The sequence below is a fragment of the Aplidium turbinatum genome, chromosome 7, assembly GCF_918807975.1.
Source record: "Aplidium turbinatum chromosome 7, kaAplTurb1.1, whole genome shotgun sequence".
Taxonomy (NCBI): domain Eukaryota; kingdom Metazoa; phylum Chordata; class Ascidiacea; order Aplousobranchia; family Polyclinidae; genus Aplidium; species Aplidium turbinatum.
The window spans coordinates 16,319,223-16,340,239 of record NC_137478.1 but is presented as its reverse complement, the minus strand read 5'-3'; the positions used below and the strand labels follow the sequence as shown (position 1 = coordinate 16,340,239).

General features: G+C 40.0%; 1 protein-coding gene across 3 annotated transcripts in view; it reads right to left on the bottom strand.

The window, feature by feature from the left end:
- Positions 1 to 16,043: 16,043 nt before the first annotated feature.
- LOC145774037 (N-acetylgalactosamine-6-sulfatase-like) overlaps positions 16,044 to 21,017 on the bottom strand; it is an 85,034-nt gene continuing 80,060 nt past the window's right edge. For all 3 annotated transcript variants that reach the window (XM_082585169.1, XM_082585171.1, XM_082585170.1), the window contains one exon: positions 16,044 to 17,394. In XM_082585169.1, coding sequence (XP_082441295.1) covers positions 17,308 to 17,394 — 87 coding nt within the window. In that variant the 3' untranslated portion in view covers positions 16,044 to 17,307. The remainder of the gene's footprint in view (positions 17,395 to 21,017) is intronic.

The window sequence follows — 21,017 nt, the reverse complement described above, 5'->3', positions numbered from 1 at the left end:
CTGTGGTCGTTTCCCATGTGAGTCCACCCCGATAGCTTAATTGGTTAGCGCGTGACTTTGTGAACGAAGAAGCTTCATCAAGCTGCGCTGGTTCGACTCTCGGTGTGTGCGCTTGAGCAACGCATTCTAAGGACTGCTTTCCATTCAGCGGGACCTAATGGATGGAATAATTTCCCGGCAATAACACTTCAACAATTGGAAACTTTACTCTGGCAATCTCGGTAACCTGCCCTGCGTCAAAAGCCTCTACAAGTATGCGAAACTATCAGGAATACCCTGTCAAGGCTTGTCAGTCCGAGGATAAAGATTCAAAACCAACCCTGTAACCATCAAAAACAATAACGTTGGCGCCAGGGCCTCCGAGAGAAGTCAGCACTGGTCGGGAAACAATACGAAAAATGGGCCCCCATAATATTTTTTAGCAAATACATTATGCAACTAATTTGTATATTGCGTTGCATGTTCGTGTTAAGCTGAAATTAGCCTACTTTCCTCAGCATGAAAAGAACTTCGTTCAATGTAAAAATCATCAATAATTAATCACTGGATTACACTTGCAGCAAAAATGCCATTGAGGCAAACTATTTTGTCTAGAAAGCTTTGTAAACACACAATATGCTTACAGGCAACGAAATTAGTTCAACCATCAAGCATTTAATTCAGGAGTGTCCAAACTTTTTCCAACGCGAGCAAGATTTGATAATAAGTGTTCGCGGCCAACAGCCACAATAATTTTTCTGAAAACTGCAGGTTGAATTTATATGATTTTTGTGTGTCTGCAGGCCAAAAATAACACATTGTACAAAAACAGGCGCGGCCATACAAAAACGTCTCGTGGGCCGGAGTTGGCCCGCTGGACTTTGGACATCCCTGATTTAATTCAACCCTTTCTGGACATTTTGCAATGCAAAGTTACGGATCACAGCATCAAATGATAAAATTTTGCGACGACTGAATTGATGCACAACATGTAGGCCAATAGTTAGGCTTTTCAATCGGTTTTGAGTCAAAGGCCTACTGGAGCGCAAACAATTCTTTATAAATTTCAGTAATTGCTAAAACCACGTTCTCGAAGCGCAACCGTTGGAGGTAGCTACCGGAACACAAAAAAAATCATAACAAAACTATATGGAAAAACCTTTCGAAAGTTGCAATCAATGATTCCTTGTAAGCTATTGGTTATGGGGTGGTTCGTTCTGGTTTGCAGCTGAAGTTTGCTGTGTGGCTTTTTGTCAAAAGTACCAACTCATCCAAAATGTCTTGAAAAATGTCATTGTTGTAGCCTACAAATGGTTTAAATTTGTCCCACATGCCCGCAACTGCACAACAGACATACGATGAAATTTTCATGGAACTTCAAACTCATCGACGATATGTTTAAGTTAGTTGATACATTTGTCAATTCCAACAACTATCAAATTCTTTGCAATGTACGGTAGAATACATTTCCTTCGAATGATTCAGCTAGTTAAGTGGAGCTATAAAAGCGTTCTGTCTTCAGGAAAAGAAAATTATTTTCTTTTAAATTTATAATTGCCACTGCAACTTTAGCTTGCGAGCAGTAGCCTACTCTTCTCAGCTCTTACTTAGATTACATCTTCCCTTAGTTTCATTAAACTCATCAGTGAATCTTGTTTAGGACCGTAATCCACATAGGCTAATGCAAAGCAGTCACAAATTTAAAACTGCTAGTTGTAGGCTACTTTAGCATTGATTCAGCTTCCGATCAAGCTCTTGTTGGTTTCAACTTGATGCATTTAAGAAACGTCTTTAGAGCTTTAATTGCAAAAGGGTAATGTAAAGCATTGGGTTTGACTGCACCACGCCTTGATTACTCTCTCGAAGTCAATTTTTTTTGCAAGATGATAGGACAGCTTTCTTTAGATTTTTCAGAACTTTTTCTCTGACTGGACTATAACTTTAAAGAGGCCACAAGCTTACAGATAATCGATTACTCCAAAAATGATAAGACATTTGAACAACGCTGTCTGTAGGCAACATTATGAATTCAAACTAGATTTAAGCAACAACATCCATAAACAAAAAACTCAAATAAAGAAAAAACTCACTACCTTCCAAAATCACATCATGAGAAGCATGACCAACAAAAGGCTACTTGACCATACGAAAACAGAAGATCTTTTAACTATGACAAAATTATATCCAATTGCAGCAATAATAAAATCAAAAGTTTTAAAACTGATCGGCCACACTAAAAGATCACAATTCGGAATCAGCAAAGTTTGCACAGAAGGAAAAAGAAAACGTGGCAGACAACCAAAACGATGGCAAGACAACATTCAATCATGGACCGGACTCAACTTGGCGACACTGGGCGAGCTGGCTCAAAATCGCCACTCTTGGAAGCAAATAACTTACGTTGATGCGCAATCTGCTGCAGGCGGAGATGATGAACCATAAACAAGAAATATACAGGATTTACTTTCTTTAATCGTGCTTGGACTGATACCTTTAACTTTCCCATATAGCCTAACTTATGTTGGATACAACATCCTATGCCTGGCCAACGCAGATTTTGAAGTTAAGGTTCAGTTGTCAAGCAAAAATAGTTTCCGCTTAGCTAAAACATCACCAGTTTTCAAGTTGAAACTATCAATACAATCGAAACCGTTCAGTGATACAGAAATCATTTCAGCTTCAGATTTTACGTCTTGAAGCTGTTCAACATCGCCTACCTTAACACGAAAATGTTTTGTTCTTGATGAGAAGCATCGAGAGTGACATTTAGAATACTTGAGAAATACTTGGAACTACGCACTTCATTTAAGAATTTGTTGATTATTTAGTGGGTATATTTTTACTTTAGTACTAAAAATGGGCCTCCCTCAAAAGTGCAAAAACAAAAAACTACTCGTTTTTCCTTTACAATGTTTTGCTAGGGGGGAAACTGGCCCGACTTCCCCCCCTCTCGGAGCCACTGGTTGGCGCGCAAGTTCTGAAGAAAACTGATGTACTTTTTGAAGAACTCATGGAACTTCTCATTCTTCTTTCAGTCACAACACCACAACAAGGCACCGCCATCAATAATTTTAATTGAGTCAGGGTCTTTTGTCATTTCATTTTTGTGCAAGATGTATGACTTCAGGTTTGATTTTTGCGCAGTTCGTAAAACCATCTTTGAACAGTGACATTGGGTACGGTGATAACTCGTAGAAGAAGTACCGGTAGTCTGCAATTTCGTTTTCTGGCTTTCTTTCTATGACAACAATCAATCTCCAAAAGAGTATTAATGGATCAATAGTGATAGTGTAACAGATAAGCAATACTTCAGTTCAGTTTATTTCAGTTCAGTTTATTTTTTTGTTTTGTTGGCTTCTTCTTCTTTCGTATGAGAGGTTGTTTTTGGACTACATTTCATTGGGGTCAAATGTCGGGGCATTCTTCGAGCAGCCACTTGATTGTAGAGTCCTCCAGCGTTGACAGGCCAACTGCCCTTGGAGGAGTAAACGTCGGGCAGTGGTATAGGATGTGATCTGCTGTCTGTTCCTCTGCTCCACAGTTGCATGCCGCAGATGTTGATAGGCCCCATTTGTGCATCAAGTAAGCGAAGCGCCCAACACCCGTGCGGAGGCGATTCAACCGTACCCAGGCAGGTCGGCTAAGCTCCTTTCCTGGTGGCATGGGTCCAGCGTCGGGAACAAAGGTGTGGAGTCTGGAGGTGTTGTCTGTCCACTCCTCTTGCCAGGTATTGGCGATCCAGGATGAGGCACTGGTGTTGTGCTCCAGCAAGGATTGTGCTTGAGCGACAAAGGGGCTTCTCGACTTGAGGCGTTTCTCTATTACCGATCTGGTGATGTAGCTGTGGAGCGCGTGGTGTGGCTCCAGTGACCGGCGAGCCAGGGAGAGTGTGGCAGCTTTGCGGCGAAGCTCAGCAGGGGCGATGCCTGAAAGAACTGGTAAAAATTCAGTAGGTGTAGGTTTCAGGCATCCTGATACAATACGCAAGGCGTCGTTGATGGGTTTGTCGAGCAAGTGAGTATGAGCACTACGACACCATACAGGGGCGCAGTACTCCGGGGTGGAATGGACAAGAGCCAGGGCAGTGGTGCGCAGAGTTGTTGCTGTCGCACCCCAGCTCGTACCTGCCAGTCGACGAATAAGGGCAACGCGTGATGTTACTTTCTTGCAAAGTGATTCCAAGTGGTGCCGGTACGTGAGAGTCCTGTCCAAACTAACACCAAGATAGACTGGAGTGGGGTTGAAGGGCAGAATGTTTCCATCGATGTTGATGGTCAACTCACGCTTTGCTTCCTTATTGTTTAGATGGAAAGCAGTCGACACCGTTTTAGATTTACTGAGCTTGAGTCTCCACTTGTGGAGGTAGTCGGACATCTTAGCCATATCTTGAGTTAGGGTCCTTTTCAGTGGAGACCATTCCGAAGCGTTATGCACAATAGCCAGATCGTCAGCATAGGCATACAGCTTAGATGTTGTTGGTGGAAGGTCATGGATGTAAACATTAAAAAGGAGTGGAGCCAGGACAGATCTCTGGGGAACACCGTTCTTGAGGCGTCTTGGCTTGCTTCTTCGTCCGCGTCCGGTGGTGAGGGTGAAACTGCGGTTGTAGACAAGCTCCATAATCATTCTGACCATGTGCCGGTCGGGAAGAAGGTGAAGAAGTTTGCAGGCGAGGCCGCGGTGCCACACTGTGTCATATGCTGCAGTGAGATCAATGAATACGGCACCAGCCTTTTTCTTTTCCTCAAAACAATCCTCTATGTCTTGGCTCATGCGAGTGACCTGTTCTACAGTTGATCGGCCACGGCGAAAACCTGCTTGCTCTGGTGGTAAGAGTGGGTCGATGATTGGATCGACTCGGGTGTGGATGAGCCTTTCAAGGATTTTATAGGGGATGCATAGGAGTGAGATAGGACGGTAGCTCCTAGCGTCATCCAAGGGCTTGTTGGGCTTTGGAATGGCTATGACGTCAGCTCGTCTCCAAGTTTTGGGTATTTTTAGGTGGTGCAGGCAGGAAGAGAGGAAATCGTGCAGCCAAGATTTTAGTGCTTTGCCGGCGTGGATGATGAACTCTGGGCATATATGGTCTGGGCCCGGTGCTTTACCTGGCTTTAGGAGGTTTAAAGCATGCTGGAATTCTTCGAGGGTGAAGTCTCGGGATATATTTTGCTCAGGTGGTGTTGGAATCTTCCACAGTTCAGACACTTCCTTAGCCACTTGGCGAGCCGTGCTTTTATCCCCTAAGGGGTATACCCCATTATTCACAAGTTGTGATGCAATAGAGTTGGCTGTAATGGGGCGTTCTCCAAGCGGTTGTCTGGACCTGCCAGTTAGCCTGTTTATCGTGGACCATGCTTTACGGCTTGAGTGGGTGAAGTCAATGTTTTGGACCGTCTCTTCCCATCGTTCTCGTCTGTTGTTATCAAGCCTTGTGATCAGCTTGCTGGCCGCTAAATCTGATGCGTTGCCAGTGGAGGCTTGTGTGGTGAGGAAGAATGTTTCACATTCATTATCCCAGCACGGTATGTAGAATTTTCTGCAGCCACGAGGAATGCACTTTTTTGCAGCGTAGATGGTTAGGTCGCAGAAGTCCTGGTAGGCTTTGTCCGCGTTAGTAGCGTCTGGAGAAGGAAGCTCCTTAGCGTACTGGTTGGTAATTGTGCCGTAGCGCTTCCAGTCAGCCTTGCGAAAGTTCCATCGCTTTACTGGCTTGCTCGTTATTGGTGTAACATGACGAGTGGAGGTTATAAGAGAGAGTCGATGTCGTGACCGTGGGAACTTTCCCAGTACTTGTCTGTCCGGGAGTTGGCAGTTATTGTTGGTTCTCGCAAATGCTAAATCTGGGTTGGTACCAGTGTTCTATCGTCCTGAAAGGAAAGTTGGTGAGCCTTTTGGATCTTGAAGGAGGATCAGGTCGTTGTTAGAAGCCCAGGTTTTGTTGGCGAAAAAGAAAGACACAAAGAGCAAAAACACAATAAACACAAATAATTCGCACAACAAGGATGGCAGCGAAAGACCAAAAGGTCACCAAAGTCAGCTGCCACCCAAACATTTAAACAAAAGACCAAAAATTAAGAACATTAACACATACGGTATATAATATATAGCACAATACCAGCACTTAAATTTGTAAAAATTAACAATGGAATTAACAATACATTAACAATGGAATAACACAGGGCAACATAAAAAAACATTGTGTAGAGAAATAAGCGGATGATACGTTTCAGGAGTGATCATTGTACAAATTCTTTAATAAACATTTATATTTAAATTTAAAAACATTGTAAGACTTTTCTTTTATTTCTTTTGGTACTTGATTCTATAGTTTCACTCATAGTTTCACTAATACTACCTCATGCGGATTTAACACGCTCCACTGATTATTGTATTGTACCGATAGAACCAGTCATTATTATGTGATTTTTACAGCTGTGGTAGGTCACCAGATTTTAGAGTAAATGAATCTGCCTTCATCTTGATTTACGAAGAGCCCACAAAGATCAACTTACCGTTACACGTAAGTTATGAACATTACATGGTGTCAGAGTGAGATAAGAAGTTGGTAAACGTTAATTTGGACTGAAGTTATCCGTCTGGACTACATTGTAAAAAACATGTCGGAATTAAGGCAACTAAAGGAAATGAGCTTCTGTGTGACAAATATTGCAGTCTGCAGAAGCATGGCGCAAATACGAGCGTGCATATCGAGTGTACCACGTAGCAGCTGAACTCACCAAAAAGGCACAGGAAGTCCAGATAGCCAATTTTTTTAATGCGGCTGGGGCTGAGGCCCAGGAAATTTTTGACAATTTCGTGTTCTCCAATGAAGAGAGAGACAAGAAAGATATTCTAGAAGATGTCCTAAAAAAGTTTAAGACTTACTGTGAGCCACAAAAAAACGAAATATTTGAAACGCATCGCTTTCAGCAGCGCACACAGCTGGAAGGAGAAAGCATTGATTCATGGATTAATGACTTGAGAACTATTGCCACAGGATGTAATTTTGAGACTGTACGTGAAAAAGAGCGAAACTTAAGAAATCAAGTAGTGTTTGGTGTGCAGGACTCGCATGTGAAAGAAAGGTTATTGCAAATGCCTGATCTAACATTAGCTAAAGCACTGGACATATGTCATGCGGCAGAAGCCAGCAAGGATCACATGAAAGTAATGAATTCTGCAAACGGACATGCTATCAATGCTGTGAGCAAGCACAGTATTAATACTAGGCACAATAACTTTAAACGTGCAGTAGAAAAAACTGATTATACCCTACCAAGTGTAAATATTATGGTGGTAAACATGCCCCTAGAAAGTGCCCAGCTTACGGCAAAGCGTGCCATAAATGTGGTGGACGTAATCATTTTTCTAGTGTTTGTAGGAGATCAAATGACAGTACGGCAAGACATGTACCCGTGCATGAAATTGAAGCACAAAATGAGGATGTAGGTTTCCTGAGAATCTCATCAATTAACAGTAACGAAGAGTTTACATCCAGAATGAAAACTCATCTTACCGTTATTGATGGAGATAATCACCAATTTTCTGTCTTGTTTAAACTAGACACAGGAGCCGAAGCCAACGTGATACCGTTGAAATTGTTTAGTGCCATGACTGGTCAAGTGCTAACTGAAACCAACACTAAGCTTTGTGGTTTTGGAAATCAGAACGTGAAGCCTTTAGGCACTACCGTGATTAAATGTGCAAATAAGAACGGTGATTATTTTGATTTATTGTGCTATGTTACTGATGTTGTAAACTTATCGATATTGGGTGAATCATCGTGTGCGAAACTTAATTTAGTTAAGCGAGTGGATGTATGTAGTGAACCCTTATCACGTGACAGCGTAAACACTAATTATGCAAATGTTTTCACCGGCGTTGGTACCTATGCAAAGGAGTACCACATTCAGATACAGCCTGATGCACAATCTGTAGTTTACCCCCCCCCGTAGAGTCCCATATGCCATACAGCCAAAACTGAAAAGCGTCCTGGACAAGCTTGAAAAGGGTACCCGGACATTTTGCCGAAAGGACATTTTGCCGAAAGACATTTTGCCGACAGACATTTTGCCGAAAAGACATTTTGCCGAAACTCATTTTGCCTGAAGGACTAATTGTCGAAATTATACAAACGTACTATATGTATTATCATAACCTAATAACGCATAAATATCATTCACAAACAATTAGTCCTTTCGGAAATTTAGTCCTTTAGGCAAAATGAGTTTCGGCAAAATGTCCTTTCGGTAAAATGTCTTTCGACAAAATGTCTTTCGGCAAAATGTCCTTTCGGCAAAATGCCAGTGCATGCTTGAAAAGGATGGCATCATTGCGAATGTAGACATTCCAACAGAATGGGTGAGCAACTTGGTGGTGGTTGAGAAAAAAAAACAAAGACTTGCGTATATGCTTAGACCCCAAACCACTTAATGCGGTTATCATGCGCGAACGTCACAACATCCCAACTCCTGGAGATGTACAAGCAAAGTTATCAGAGAAAAATGTTTTCACTGTTATTGACATGAAAAATGCGTATTGGCATGTGAAGCTGAGTGACGAATCATCCTATCTCACAACATTTCACACGCCATGGGGTCGAAAGAGATTTTTAAGAATGCTCTTCGGTATTTCATCCGCCAGTGAAGTTATGCAGAAACGAAACGAAGAAACGTTTGGCGACTTACTGGGTGTACATGTTATTGCTGACGACTTGATTATCGCAGCCACTGATGAAATACAACATGATGAAATTCTTCGAAGTGTGCTTAACAGAGCACAGGACAAAGGTGTGAAATTCAACAAGGACAAGATTCAATTTAAAGTCAGTACTGTTGAATAGCCTACATGGGAAATTTCGTGTCACAAGATTGGTTGAAGCCAGACAACAAGAAAGTATCTGCCATTGCAGACATGCCTCAACCAAACGATATTGCATCTCTGCAAAGATTTTTGGGGATGACAAAATATTTATCGCAGTACATACCGAATGAGTCAACGATTACTGCACTCCTTCGTGAACTTTTGAAGAAAAACGCTGAATGGAAATGGACAGATGAACACGACAAAGCGATGACACACTTGAAAACTGTGTTAACGAGTAAGCCAGTTTTGTCGTTTTATGATGTAGCCTAAACAATCCTGTAACAATTCAGTGCGATGCATCACAGAGTGGTTTAGGATCTTGTTTATTGCAAAAGGGTAAGCCTATTGCGTATGCATCCAGAACAATGACATCAGCCGAAAAGAATTATGCTCAAATTGAGAAGGAAATGCTTGCCATTGTTTTTGCAACCGAGAAATTTCATCAGTATGTGTATGGAAAAGAAGACGTGACTGTTGAAAGCGACCACAAGCCGCTGGAAACAATCATGAAGCAACCTTTAAACAAGGCTCCACCAAGACTTCAAAGACTGATGCTGAGATTGCAACCATATGATCTTCGAGTAAAATTTGTACCAGGAAAGTAGGCTACATGTATATGGCTGATACGTTATCGATAGGGATTGTAGATCATAGGGATGCGAAACTTCATCCGCTTTTGGCTTATCCGCAACACTAGAAGGGTTACGTTTTTTTGTAATTTACAAAATATTTTACTTTTTACGGGTTATATAAGAAGAGTGAAGTTGGTTTTAAAGTAATTTAAGGTTTTTAGTTGAAAGCAAGCCAGCAGTAAAGCGTAAAAAAAATGTCAAATTGGCAATTGACCCTTCTAATGTTGAAGGAACAACGGAGTTGCGCGTCCCGTAATGTACCGTCCCTAGTTATCGAGAGCATATTTACCGGAGACATCAGACAATGCATTGAATGAAGAGCTTGAGTATGTTATACACTCACTGATTACAAATTTACCTGTTTCTTCTACGAAAATTGAAGAATTCCAAAAAGCTACAAGGGAAGACCCAACCCTGCAAACCATATTCAACTACTGCTTGAATGGATGGCCAAGTCTACGGAAAAGTGTACCGGCTCAAGCAAGACGTTTTTAGGATATGCAGAACACATTGCACTTCGCTGAAGGCATTGTTTTTTCAAATGAACGTGTTGTTGTTCCTTCTAAATTACAATCTGAAATGTTGATTTTAATTCATGAAAGCCACTTAGGTGGTGAATAATGTAAATCTAGGGCAAGAGAACTGCTTTATTGGCCTGGAATGTGTACAGACATTGAAGATGTTGTCGCTAACTGTCAAACTTGCAGCAAGTATCAAAGATGTCATCAGAGAGAACCATTAATCTCTCATGTGATTCCGAATGGACGTTTTATTAAAGTCGGAACGGACATAATGACTCTTAATAATGCTGATTATCTTGTTGTAGTAGATTATTACTCCAAGTACCCTGAAGTAGTGAAACTTGTTGATAAAGCTGCAAAAAGTGTTGTCAATGAATTGAAACAAATTTTCTCACGTCATGGCATTCCTGAAGAAATTGTGTCAGATAATATGCCATTTGGTAGCAAAGAGTTTTTGCAATTTGCCAGCAAATGGGGTATTAAGTCCACAACATCTAGCCCTGTTTTTAGTCAAGTAATGGCCAGGCTGAAAGTACTGTCCAAACTGTCAAAAATTTGATGAAAAAAACGTATGATGATGATACTGATCTGTATATTGCATGTTAGAGTATTGTAACTCGCCTATTGCTAGATTGCAGTATTCACCTGCACAAATGTTGATGAGCAGAAGACTACCGTACGTACAAAATTGCCTGTCACGACGAAGTTGTTTGTACCGCAAATTGTTGACGCTTACGATGATTTGTGTAACCGGCAAAGTTGTCAGAAACACTATTATGATCGTGGAACTAAGTCATTGCCTGTATTGAAAAAGGGAGATGAAATCCGTTATCGTAAAGACAATCATTGGGAAAAGGCTATGGTAAATAGTAAAAGACATGAGCCTCGTTCGTACGTTATAAAAAATTCTCATGGACAAAGTAGACGAAACCTGCGTGATTTGTACAAAGCTTGTAATTCAACACCTGTACGTAATTATGATTATCTAGATGACATAGTTTCATCCAGCTTCCCACACAATGCTCAAGTGTCATCCACACAGAGTAACCTAGCGTCCCCCCCAAATGAAATTACTCCACATGTTGTTGAGAATACTGTTAACCGCACGTCACGATCTGGAAGACATATTAAGGCACCTGCACGATATTGTAACTGAATCATTTATACCGTGCTTGTGATTTGTTATCAGTTGTGAATGTCATTAGTAATGCTTAGGAACATCCTGCAAGAAGGGAGGTGTAACAAATAAGCAATACTGCCTCATGCGGATTTAACACGCTCCTCTGATTATTGTATTGTACCGATAGAACCGGTAGGCACTTTAACATTACCCACTAGTCGAAAAGGTACCCAATCATGCGTGACATGTTCATTCGCGATTCAGCTGATTTCAGTCATGTGACTCGACACGTGATATTCTGATCGAAAATTTTTGATACAAAGAAATTTAACTGAATGCTTCATCACAACCACCGTTGCCTAATGGTTAGGGCAGAGGAGTAGTAATTTTGATTTCGTGGGTTCGATTCCCACCCTCTGCTAATACTATTTTTTCTTCTGCAACTGAACTGACTGCAAGAAGGATCTTAATGACTGCAATCAATGGAGTTTATAAGGAAAATTGTGACTAAAACACAAAGCAATTTCACACTGAAAAGCAGGCACTCTTCGACGAGTGGGTGATGTAAAAGTGCCTACCGATAGAACCAGTCATTATTATGTGATGTTTACAGCTGTGGTAGGTCACCAGATTTTAGAGTAAATGAATCTGCCTTCATCCTGATTTACGAAGAGCCCACAAAGATCAACTTACCGTTACACGTAAGTTATGAACATTACAGATAGTATCATGACCAATTTTTAGACTGGCATAAAGGCTTTGTCTGTATCGAATTTATTTGCTTCTTCCTCTTGAAGGAACAATATTATAGTAAAGGTTTTATCATCAAGTTCAATTTGGATAACCGCCCCTATCTCCTCAGATCGGTCACAGGTCACACTGTTGTTGTTATCAATCAACCCTGAGTCTAGAGCCATTAGCTGAACTCCAACGGATTATGTGAACGAAACCAGGTTTGTCCTTTTTTTAAATCCTCATTATCACGTTTGATTCTTCCAGCAAATGCCTCTTTGTGTTTATCATCAGAATTTGACAATGATGAGACTGTACTTTCTCTTTCGTTTGAGACTAGATCAACTTTCAGGGCAGGTGGTGGAGAGCCAGGTGAGTGTAGCTTCGTCCAGCGTTGCTATACCATGCGTTCCATTTGGTGCCTTGTAGATGGGACATTCGAGAACGACATGGTCAGCAGTTTGTTCCTCCGCGCCGCATTCGCAGGCCGATGAGGGAGCCAGACCCCACTTGTGCATGTTGGAGTGGAAGCGACCGACTCCGGTTCGGATTCTGTTGAGCTTGACCCAAGTCGGCCGAGGAAGGTCCATACCAGGGGGGCGCGCCACCGGGTGGGGCATAAAACCATGTAGTTTGGTGTAGGTGGCGCACCATGCTGCATTCCAAGTGTCTTCCATGAAGTGTGCTGCGCTGATGGCACGATCGCTGAATGGGCGTAGTAATTCAACAGCAGCTGGCACAAAGGGGTGTCTTGACTTTAGTTGCCAGGGAGATTCCTGAGGTGGGATGTTGAGTTTTGCATGGAGCAAGTGGTCAGGATCCCCCGCCCGGCGAGCCAGGTGTATAATGGCTCCCTTTCGGCGAAGCTCAGCAGGTTGGATGCCTGCAAGGATTGGTAAATACTCTGTTGGAGTTGGGCGCAGGCATCCAGTCACAATTCGCAATGCGTCGTTAATTGGGCTGTCGATGAGGCGGGTGTGGGCACTGCGGCACCAGGCAGGGGCGCAGTATTCAGCAGTGGAGTGAACCAAAGCCAGGGTTGCAGTGCGCAAGGTGTCAGCACCTGCGCCCCAAGTTGTGCCTGCCAAACGTCTCAGCAGGGCGACGCGAGATGTCAGCTTTTTGCGTAGTGACTGTAAATGGTGACGGTATGTGAGTGACCTGTCAAATGTAACCCCAAGGTATGTTGGTTCTGGGCAGGGCGGCAGAATTTTGCCGTTAACGGTCACTTTCAGATCATGTTTTGCCTCCCTGTTGTTGAGATGGAAGGCTGCTGATGATGATGATGGAAGGTTGAAGATGGAAGGCTGCTGATGGAAGGTTGAGATGGAAGACTGTACTGAGTGCATCTGTCACTTCTGCACAGTGCACACCTGTGCATGGTTTTATTCCACACCCTTAATACATTATGCATGGTTTTATTCCATACCCTTAATACATTATCGGTGGTGCCCTTGCCGATGACTCTGCCTTTTCCTTTTAAAGAGTTCATCAGAATCTGTTCAATAGACAAATCAGTTCAGAGTTCTGCCCATTGTTTGTTAGAACGCCTGACGGTGTGATTTCCGTACATAAATTGCTGGTAGACATCTGGAGGACTTGTTTCCAATTCAGCAACTGTTTAAAGATACAGGCGACATGTTTTTGCATAATTGTTGTGACCTGTGGCAGCAAATAGCTTCAGCATGCTTTTTGACGCAGAAATGTGTAGTAACCAGTTGCTTGTTCTCTCTGCTTGAATAAACTCCAGCACAACTGAAACGTAATTAACATAGCTCAACCACTAAGCTGATGTACGTGATTCTCGTGTGAACTGCTTCTTTTTATCGGTGAAAAATGCCATCATCTTATGCCAAATGTTATCATTATTATGATCAGAAGGACTGTCTGAGTCATACAATTTCTCCAAGGCACTCTGCTTTCCGGGCGTCAACTCACTCCAAAATTCTTCCAACATAAGGGACAGAATAGCTGTTGCGCATAACAGATGACCTCAAACAGCGCGGGAAACTGCCTTCCCACTAAACATGTGCCCTACCTATAGTTACAGGAGCGTATGCTGTCTCAAGAGCTCTTCTCAAGCCACTTCCTTCCATAAAAGAACCAATTGATCCCGGAAAACTCATAAGCTGGTGAAAGCCGCCCAATCGAACAAATACGCTTATGTTTTTTGATGATTCTATGTCGTATGCTTTTATATGAAGCTGTTGGTCGAAGGTTACACATGCCATTCAGACATTCAGTTTTTGGCACTGTTCAACCACAAACGATAGAAACGAGTGTTAAGCTGTTAAATCTGTGGCATGTAAGTCGATCACCGGTAACATGGTTACAACAGACTTTGGCTTAGATTGCGATGTTGTTTTCACACTCATGTATCCAGACCAACTGGGGGGGTGACTTCTTGAAGATGTAAGATGCGCTCCAGAGAAGATCAATAAAGCGATTGTGAAGGTCCTCCTGAAAGTAAATATGAAAAACAATACGGTTTGTGTGGCATTCTGTAATCATATCATGATTCCAATCCTATACTGACAACGGTGTACAAGTCCATTTCATGTTCCTTTTTTTTACATGGAGTATTAAACAATGTCATTTTTTCAGTGGATGTTGGACGACCAGGTGTTGAATACTGAGCAGGATTTTCAAACCTTGTTCTGCATGGTACATGGCTTCAGCAACTACCAGGTCGTGTGCACTAAGCACGGCTTAGTAAGCAGTCGTTTCTGAACAGTTTTAGCAAGTTCATCGTCTCTACTTTGACATAAAGCAAGTGTTACATAATATATTCCTGACGATTTTGTCCGCACCTCTTCAAATTTATTTCGATCAGGGTGCCGTTCATCCATCTACTGTATATCCACAGTAAAAACACTGCTTTTTAAAGTCAAACGACTGTTGATCTGACCTGGTCGATACTGTCTTGTTTATTGCTTGAGGCTGGACGTTTCTTGTATCTCGCATGGTTTCTCAAGAAATTACGGCATGATGTAGCCTATGTAATATGGCCATTTTCTCTATGTTTCTCCATTGCAACCAGCGTTTCACAATCCATTTTCAAAGCATGACCAATTATAGGGTCCAAAGGGTGTGTGGTAGGCTACTATCACTCACGCAGAAATAAGCTCCAAAATGACGCAGTAAATCACCAGTCCGATAGACACTTAACACAAATTGCTGTTTCTTCTTGACTTGAATCTATCTGCAATGTATCACACTAACCGTAGTAAGTAAACTATAACATAATAAAGTTATAATGAACAACGACAGCTTTAGGCCTACTGGTGCCCCCCCTGTCTTGCTCACTCTTACCCCCTGAAACAGATGTAGCCTATAATTCTATTTTCATTCATACCTTTTGCATCTATATCCTGCTTTTTTGTTGATAATTCATGTTTCTAACTTTTTGTTCACCCATTACAGGAAAGATAAGAAAATAAATATTCTTGTTAATTTCTTTTCCTAATTTCAATTTTTACCCCTCCGGCACGTTTTTGGTCGTAACTTTTTTCCTCAAGGTAAAAAAAATGACAAAACCCATCATTGAAAAGCTGATAAAATTATCTTTCCAACGATATATCATACGTCTTTATAAGAAATTTTTCTAGGTTGACCCATTTTTAGACCAAATTCTACAGGACTATAGCCGATGAGGGTTTTGTGGTATCCCATGGAGGTAACCTTTTGTAATTCTAAGATTTTTTTGAAGATTAAATTAAGGTTATAATATTTAATATCTTTTGTATATTTTTTAGGACCTTCTGATGATCCCCTTTTAGGGTGAAACAGGCTGTAGAGATTAGAGAATGTAATAACTATATTTGATGTAATTTGCTCTGCTTGGCATTGAGCACTTTTTGTAGTACAGTATTAATTGTTTAATCGATTACTAATGAAGAAACGTAACATGTAAAATTAAATAGATCAAAAAACAAGAGTCTACAACTTTTGTCACATGAAGTAAATGATGACTAATAAGTTACTACACTGTAGTTAGACATTCAAGAAATTTATGAAGTAACAATGAGCCACCAACATTTTGCATGAATTTTTACTAAAATCTCTCCACATCAAACCCCACGCTTTTTGAAAATCGAAAGTATGAAACACCCTGACTTCGTAGCGAGCTGCTGTTCGGAAACGGCAAGCTAGAATCCTTTCCGGAACCTCATAACCAGCAACGTTTGCAAACGATGAAGTGCAATCACAATGTATTTCTCACGAAAAAGTCCATAAATGTAATAACAAATATGAGAAAATGACTTACTGTATAATTACGCACGGGTCTGTTTCTATTCGGCGATTTTTTTTAAATCCAACGATTGAATATTATTCAATACTCAGACACTGAATCAATGTTTAATACGAACTGTTAGGCTAATTGGGTTCTTTGAACAAATCGAATGGCTTTTGTAAATTTTTCTCAGGTAGCCTACAACCTATACCTGGTCAGCAAAATTCCCTTTTGTACACGATTTCAACGTCTGGCGACGTTAAAACGATGTAATTGCCTTTACATTACATTCAAAAGTTTTACTGACATCAAAAATTCTTTGACTGTTTTGAGTTACAGCATCGTTTTGTGGAAAAAAGTTGTTTTGATGTAAAATATATTTAAAATATCATATAAAATCAACAAGTAGCTTATTTAAAAAATAAATGACATGACGAATGACATAAACATGACGCAAAGAAGGTGGATGACGTAAGATACATGTCAATTTTATGTGAGCAAACATTTTAACTTAATAGTTCAATCATCTTACGCTAAATTTCATTTTAATTTATCTTTCTTTGTCGGAATGCAGAAGAAACGATATTGTGGAATAAAATGCAAAATTCTCCAAACAAACAAAAGGCGTCGTTGGATTTACAGAAGGCGTCGTTTGATTTTCAAAAAATCGCCGAATAGGGAACTCGGCAAAAAATGCTGTCGCCGAATGGGGAACTCGCCGAAACGGGCCATTCCGTTACGCACTGCATTGTAAAACACTGAATCTGATGGTAAAGCAAGCTTCCTCGACAACGCCTTTACAGCAATCGATGTGCATAGGCTACCAGAAAAACGCCTGATTAAACAGATCACGGCACTCATGTGAAAGTAGAACATATTACAATCTCACAGCACGTGTTTAACCAAAACAAAAACTGATTTTACACTTGACTTAGTTAGGGTGGGATAGAAACTAAAAATGTCAACCTTGGTGACTAAGTCTGCGCCAGCAAGTCCAGAATCGACAAATACGCAGTGTCATAATCGGGGTCCAGAAATTATTTTAATGAGAACTTAAGGAAAATTCAACAAACGACACAATGATATTTTTATCTGTTCGAATACTCTGAAAGAATAACTATCAATATTGAGTACCGTACCGTAAGACAGAACAATGCGATTAAACCAATTAAACAGATTATAAATGGATGAACCGTGACATCACGGTGACGCCATGCTAAATGGTTAGTGCGGCCAGACACACTTCGCAAGATTCGATTTTGGGAAAGGCAGACATTTCTTCAACTCCTTGCATCCATTCGGCGACCAATTCTGAAATGAAGATGGTCACGACTGATCAGTCTCTTTAGGCAATCAAAGTGTCTACTTGCGGTTATGAGTCACATTTAATATGTTTCAAATAAAAAGGGCAACACTGGTAAAAGGATTGCGTGTTCGAAGCATTGCACGAACAAAATTTTGTGCAATTTGTGACAGGTTAGCCCTAAGTACTAAGTAGGAATTTCTTTCTAGAGTAGTGTACTGCTCATAGTCATGAAAAATCAAGGGCTATAGTTGAAGGAACACCACTCCACAATCGGCGGCATGTCTTTAAGTGTCTTGCCAAATATAAGGGCATATGCTCTTGAACGGTGTCGAACCGGCGTCCTACCTAAAGTCGAAGCAGGCTTTCACCAGTCGGCTGTTTGCGACAGCGACTAGAAATGTACAGGCTGCACGTAAAACAATAATTGATAAGAGTCAAACAACAAGGCTAGATGAAACATGCATTATAATATATTGGGCTATAATTACAGAAAAACTAACATGGATAAGTTATGGGCAACATTGAATAATGAGCAGGAAAAAGTAGAAATGCTACCAAATGATGGAAAGCAATCAGGTAAAAGCGTAAAATATGAAATCCAAAATTGTTTACTGAACAAAAAAAATATCAGCAACCTCCACACAAAGTGAAAATTACATGATACATGACTCTTTTTCTATGGTAGTCGGACCACCGGCATGCGGCAATTCAGTAAGTACATTTCAGCTACTGTCCAAGTCAGCAAATTAATTTTTTATCTAGCATTGGACTTGCTTGGTGATCGCTTGCTAAACTGAATTTGCTGGCATGTTAGTGGAGGTCAGGGACCAGTGGGACAAAAATAGCTTTTTCTTTAATAACTCAAATAATGATTTACAAGCAATGTTTTTTGCAATTTTTATAAACCAAAACAATTTTTTTATAAAGTTTCACCTTTTACTCACATCTTTAAAACATTTCAACAAAAAATGTAGCAATGTTTTAAATGCCGCACTAAAGTGTCCCACTCGTACATAACCTAAGGGAGCAGTGGGACACTTCAGAAATGCATTTAATGCGACAAGAAACTAGATGCAAATACAAAATACATGTTACATCGCTTTCATGTATGCATGAATTATATTAATCTATTTGAATAAGCTGAAGATGCCATTACTATAGCGAAATCGATTCTTAACTTAATAAATTACACTAAGAGGTTAGATTGTTGTGCAAATGCCAGCATTTGATGAATGCAAATTAGCAGTACCATGAATTACAAGGCATTAATTCGACATTTTACATCAAAGAATCATTGAAATAAATAGTTTTAATGGAAGGACTCAACAAAATTCTCAAACGTACAAACAAACACTACTGAACACAAAACAAAATACACAATGGAGTTGTTTCAATGTCCCCTAACTTTTTTGAAAAGAAGAATTTGTTAATACCATTATATTGTATTATGTATGTTGTATACGTTTATACTGTCACAAAGGTTCTTTAAGAAAATGTTCCACTGGTGCCTGAACCACATTTTGAAATATTTTTACTTCTCAGATCAAAACTTGAAAAAACAACTTGGGAGTTTTTGCTTAATGAAAGTGCGAGTTATATGGATTAACCCAATCTAAAACTACAGTACTTCACACAAAGTTATTGTTGAATCAAAAATACAAATAAAATCTGACTACTCTTGTTTACATCACCAAGTGAAAAAAACTTTTTTTTGATGTCATTCTTGAACTACAAAAAAATTTGCCATAAAACTACGCTAATCAACATTGACAAAATCTCGGTTTTACACGCAAAATTTCAGTTATCTGCGTTTACCATGGTTCAAAAAAATGGCAGTGTCCCACTGGTAAATCGTCCCATGTCAAGGTTCTTTCTATCTCTTACCAAGAAAGAGACTTAGAAAGGATTAATGACGTAGTTTAATGGGACATCACCGAAAAGCAGTCAATTAAATGGTCGAATAGTTCTATTGGTGAGATGATAAATGAGAATTCTTGAAGAATTGTAATTATTCTTATGGACTTCAGTGAAAATTACAGTTCAAAGATACAAGATGAAGCACAGGGCTGCTACTGGACACACCCATACTGCACGGTACATCCTGTTGTGTGCTATTATAAAAATTCTGATGGTGCCCTATGCCATAAAATTCTTTGTTTTTTATTGTTCACGATGTCACATGGTTTATGCAATTCAGAAGGAAACTGTCAATTATCTGAAGGAGCTTATCTCAGATTTTAAAAAAGTGGAATACCTTTCGGATGGCTGTGCTGGCCAGTATAAGAACAGAAAGAATTTTTATAACTTGTGCTGCCATAAGATTTTAATGTTTATGCCACATGGTCGTTCTTGCAACCAGTCATGGCAAGTCACCATGTGATGGGGTTGGCGGATGTTTTAAGAGATCAACTGCATTAAAAGGTATTAAACGACTTTATGTCAACCAAATATTGAGTGTTGATGATATGCTTAAGCATTGTCATGAAAAGATACCTTCAGTCCTTCAGTCTTGTTCAAGAACTTAGATGAAACAGAAACGAATAATTTACGTGATCAAATGGTAGAGAGGTAATCAACCACAATAAAAGGTACCCGTGAATTTCACTGTTTCCATCCACTAGATTACTGGAACACTCTAAGATCGGTATGAAGCAAATAAGCAGTGACAACGGCTATGCCTTAATTGTTGGACTTTATTGATCACACAATATCAGAAAAAGCAACAACAAAAATCAAAGTAACAGTTGGAAAATATATTGCAGCAACATACGATGATAAATAGTATATTGGAATGGTTGAAGATATGGACGAGAATCAGGAGGATGCATTTGTTAATTTTATGGCACCCAATGGCCCATCTCGCTCATTCCACTGTCCTCAATCTGCTGAAAAAGCATGGGCTCCCTTTGCAAACATTTTGAATGTAATTGAAGCACCAACATTATCAACATCACGTGGTCAGTATCATGCAAGTGAAACATCAATGGAAAACATACAGTAAGTAGTTGGCTTGAATTTAATACAGAAGTATAAAGGAGTATAAGTGTCTGGCCTGATTCAATATCATTTCAATTTTTTATTTAGGCTATTTATAGTATTTATGGTGTTTTATTGTTTTTACTTTCATTTATGTGCTATATTGTAATTGTAATTTGTCAAGTTTGTTATGCATATATGAATAACACAATACAACACCATTTCCATAGGCTTAATTTTAACCCTATTCCAGGCGGGGGGGCTTTTCGGCTCCCCCGTAGTACAAACCCATTTTTTGGCACTTTTATGTAAGTATTTCTCTCTGATTCTCCGTATAGATTCCCAACTTTTACTTAGGAAACTTTTTGTGAAAATTTTTTTTAACCCCGAGGGTACTAGGGGTCAAATGACGTCATCAAAAATAGTCACTACTCTTTAAAATGCACAAAAACATGCATATTATTGTATAAGTCTCAGATGTGTTCTTTATTGTGCTGAAATAAGGTTGTAGATAAGTCAGTCGTATTGCAGGGTCATCAATAATTAACGTTACAACTTCAAACAACTGTATTTAACATCAATATTTAGCAAATATATATAAAAAAAAAATTAGCGTTACAATGTTAATGAATTGAATATTTCTCAATTTTAT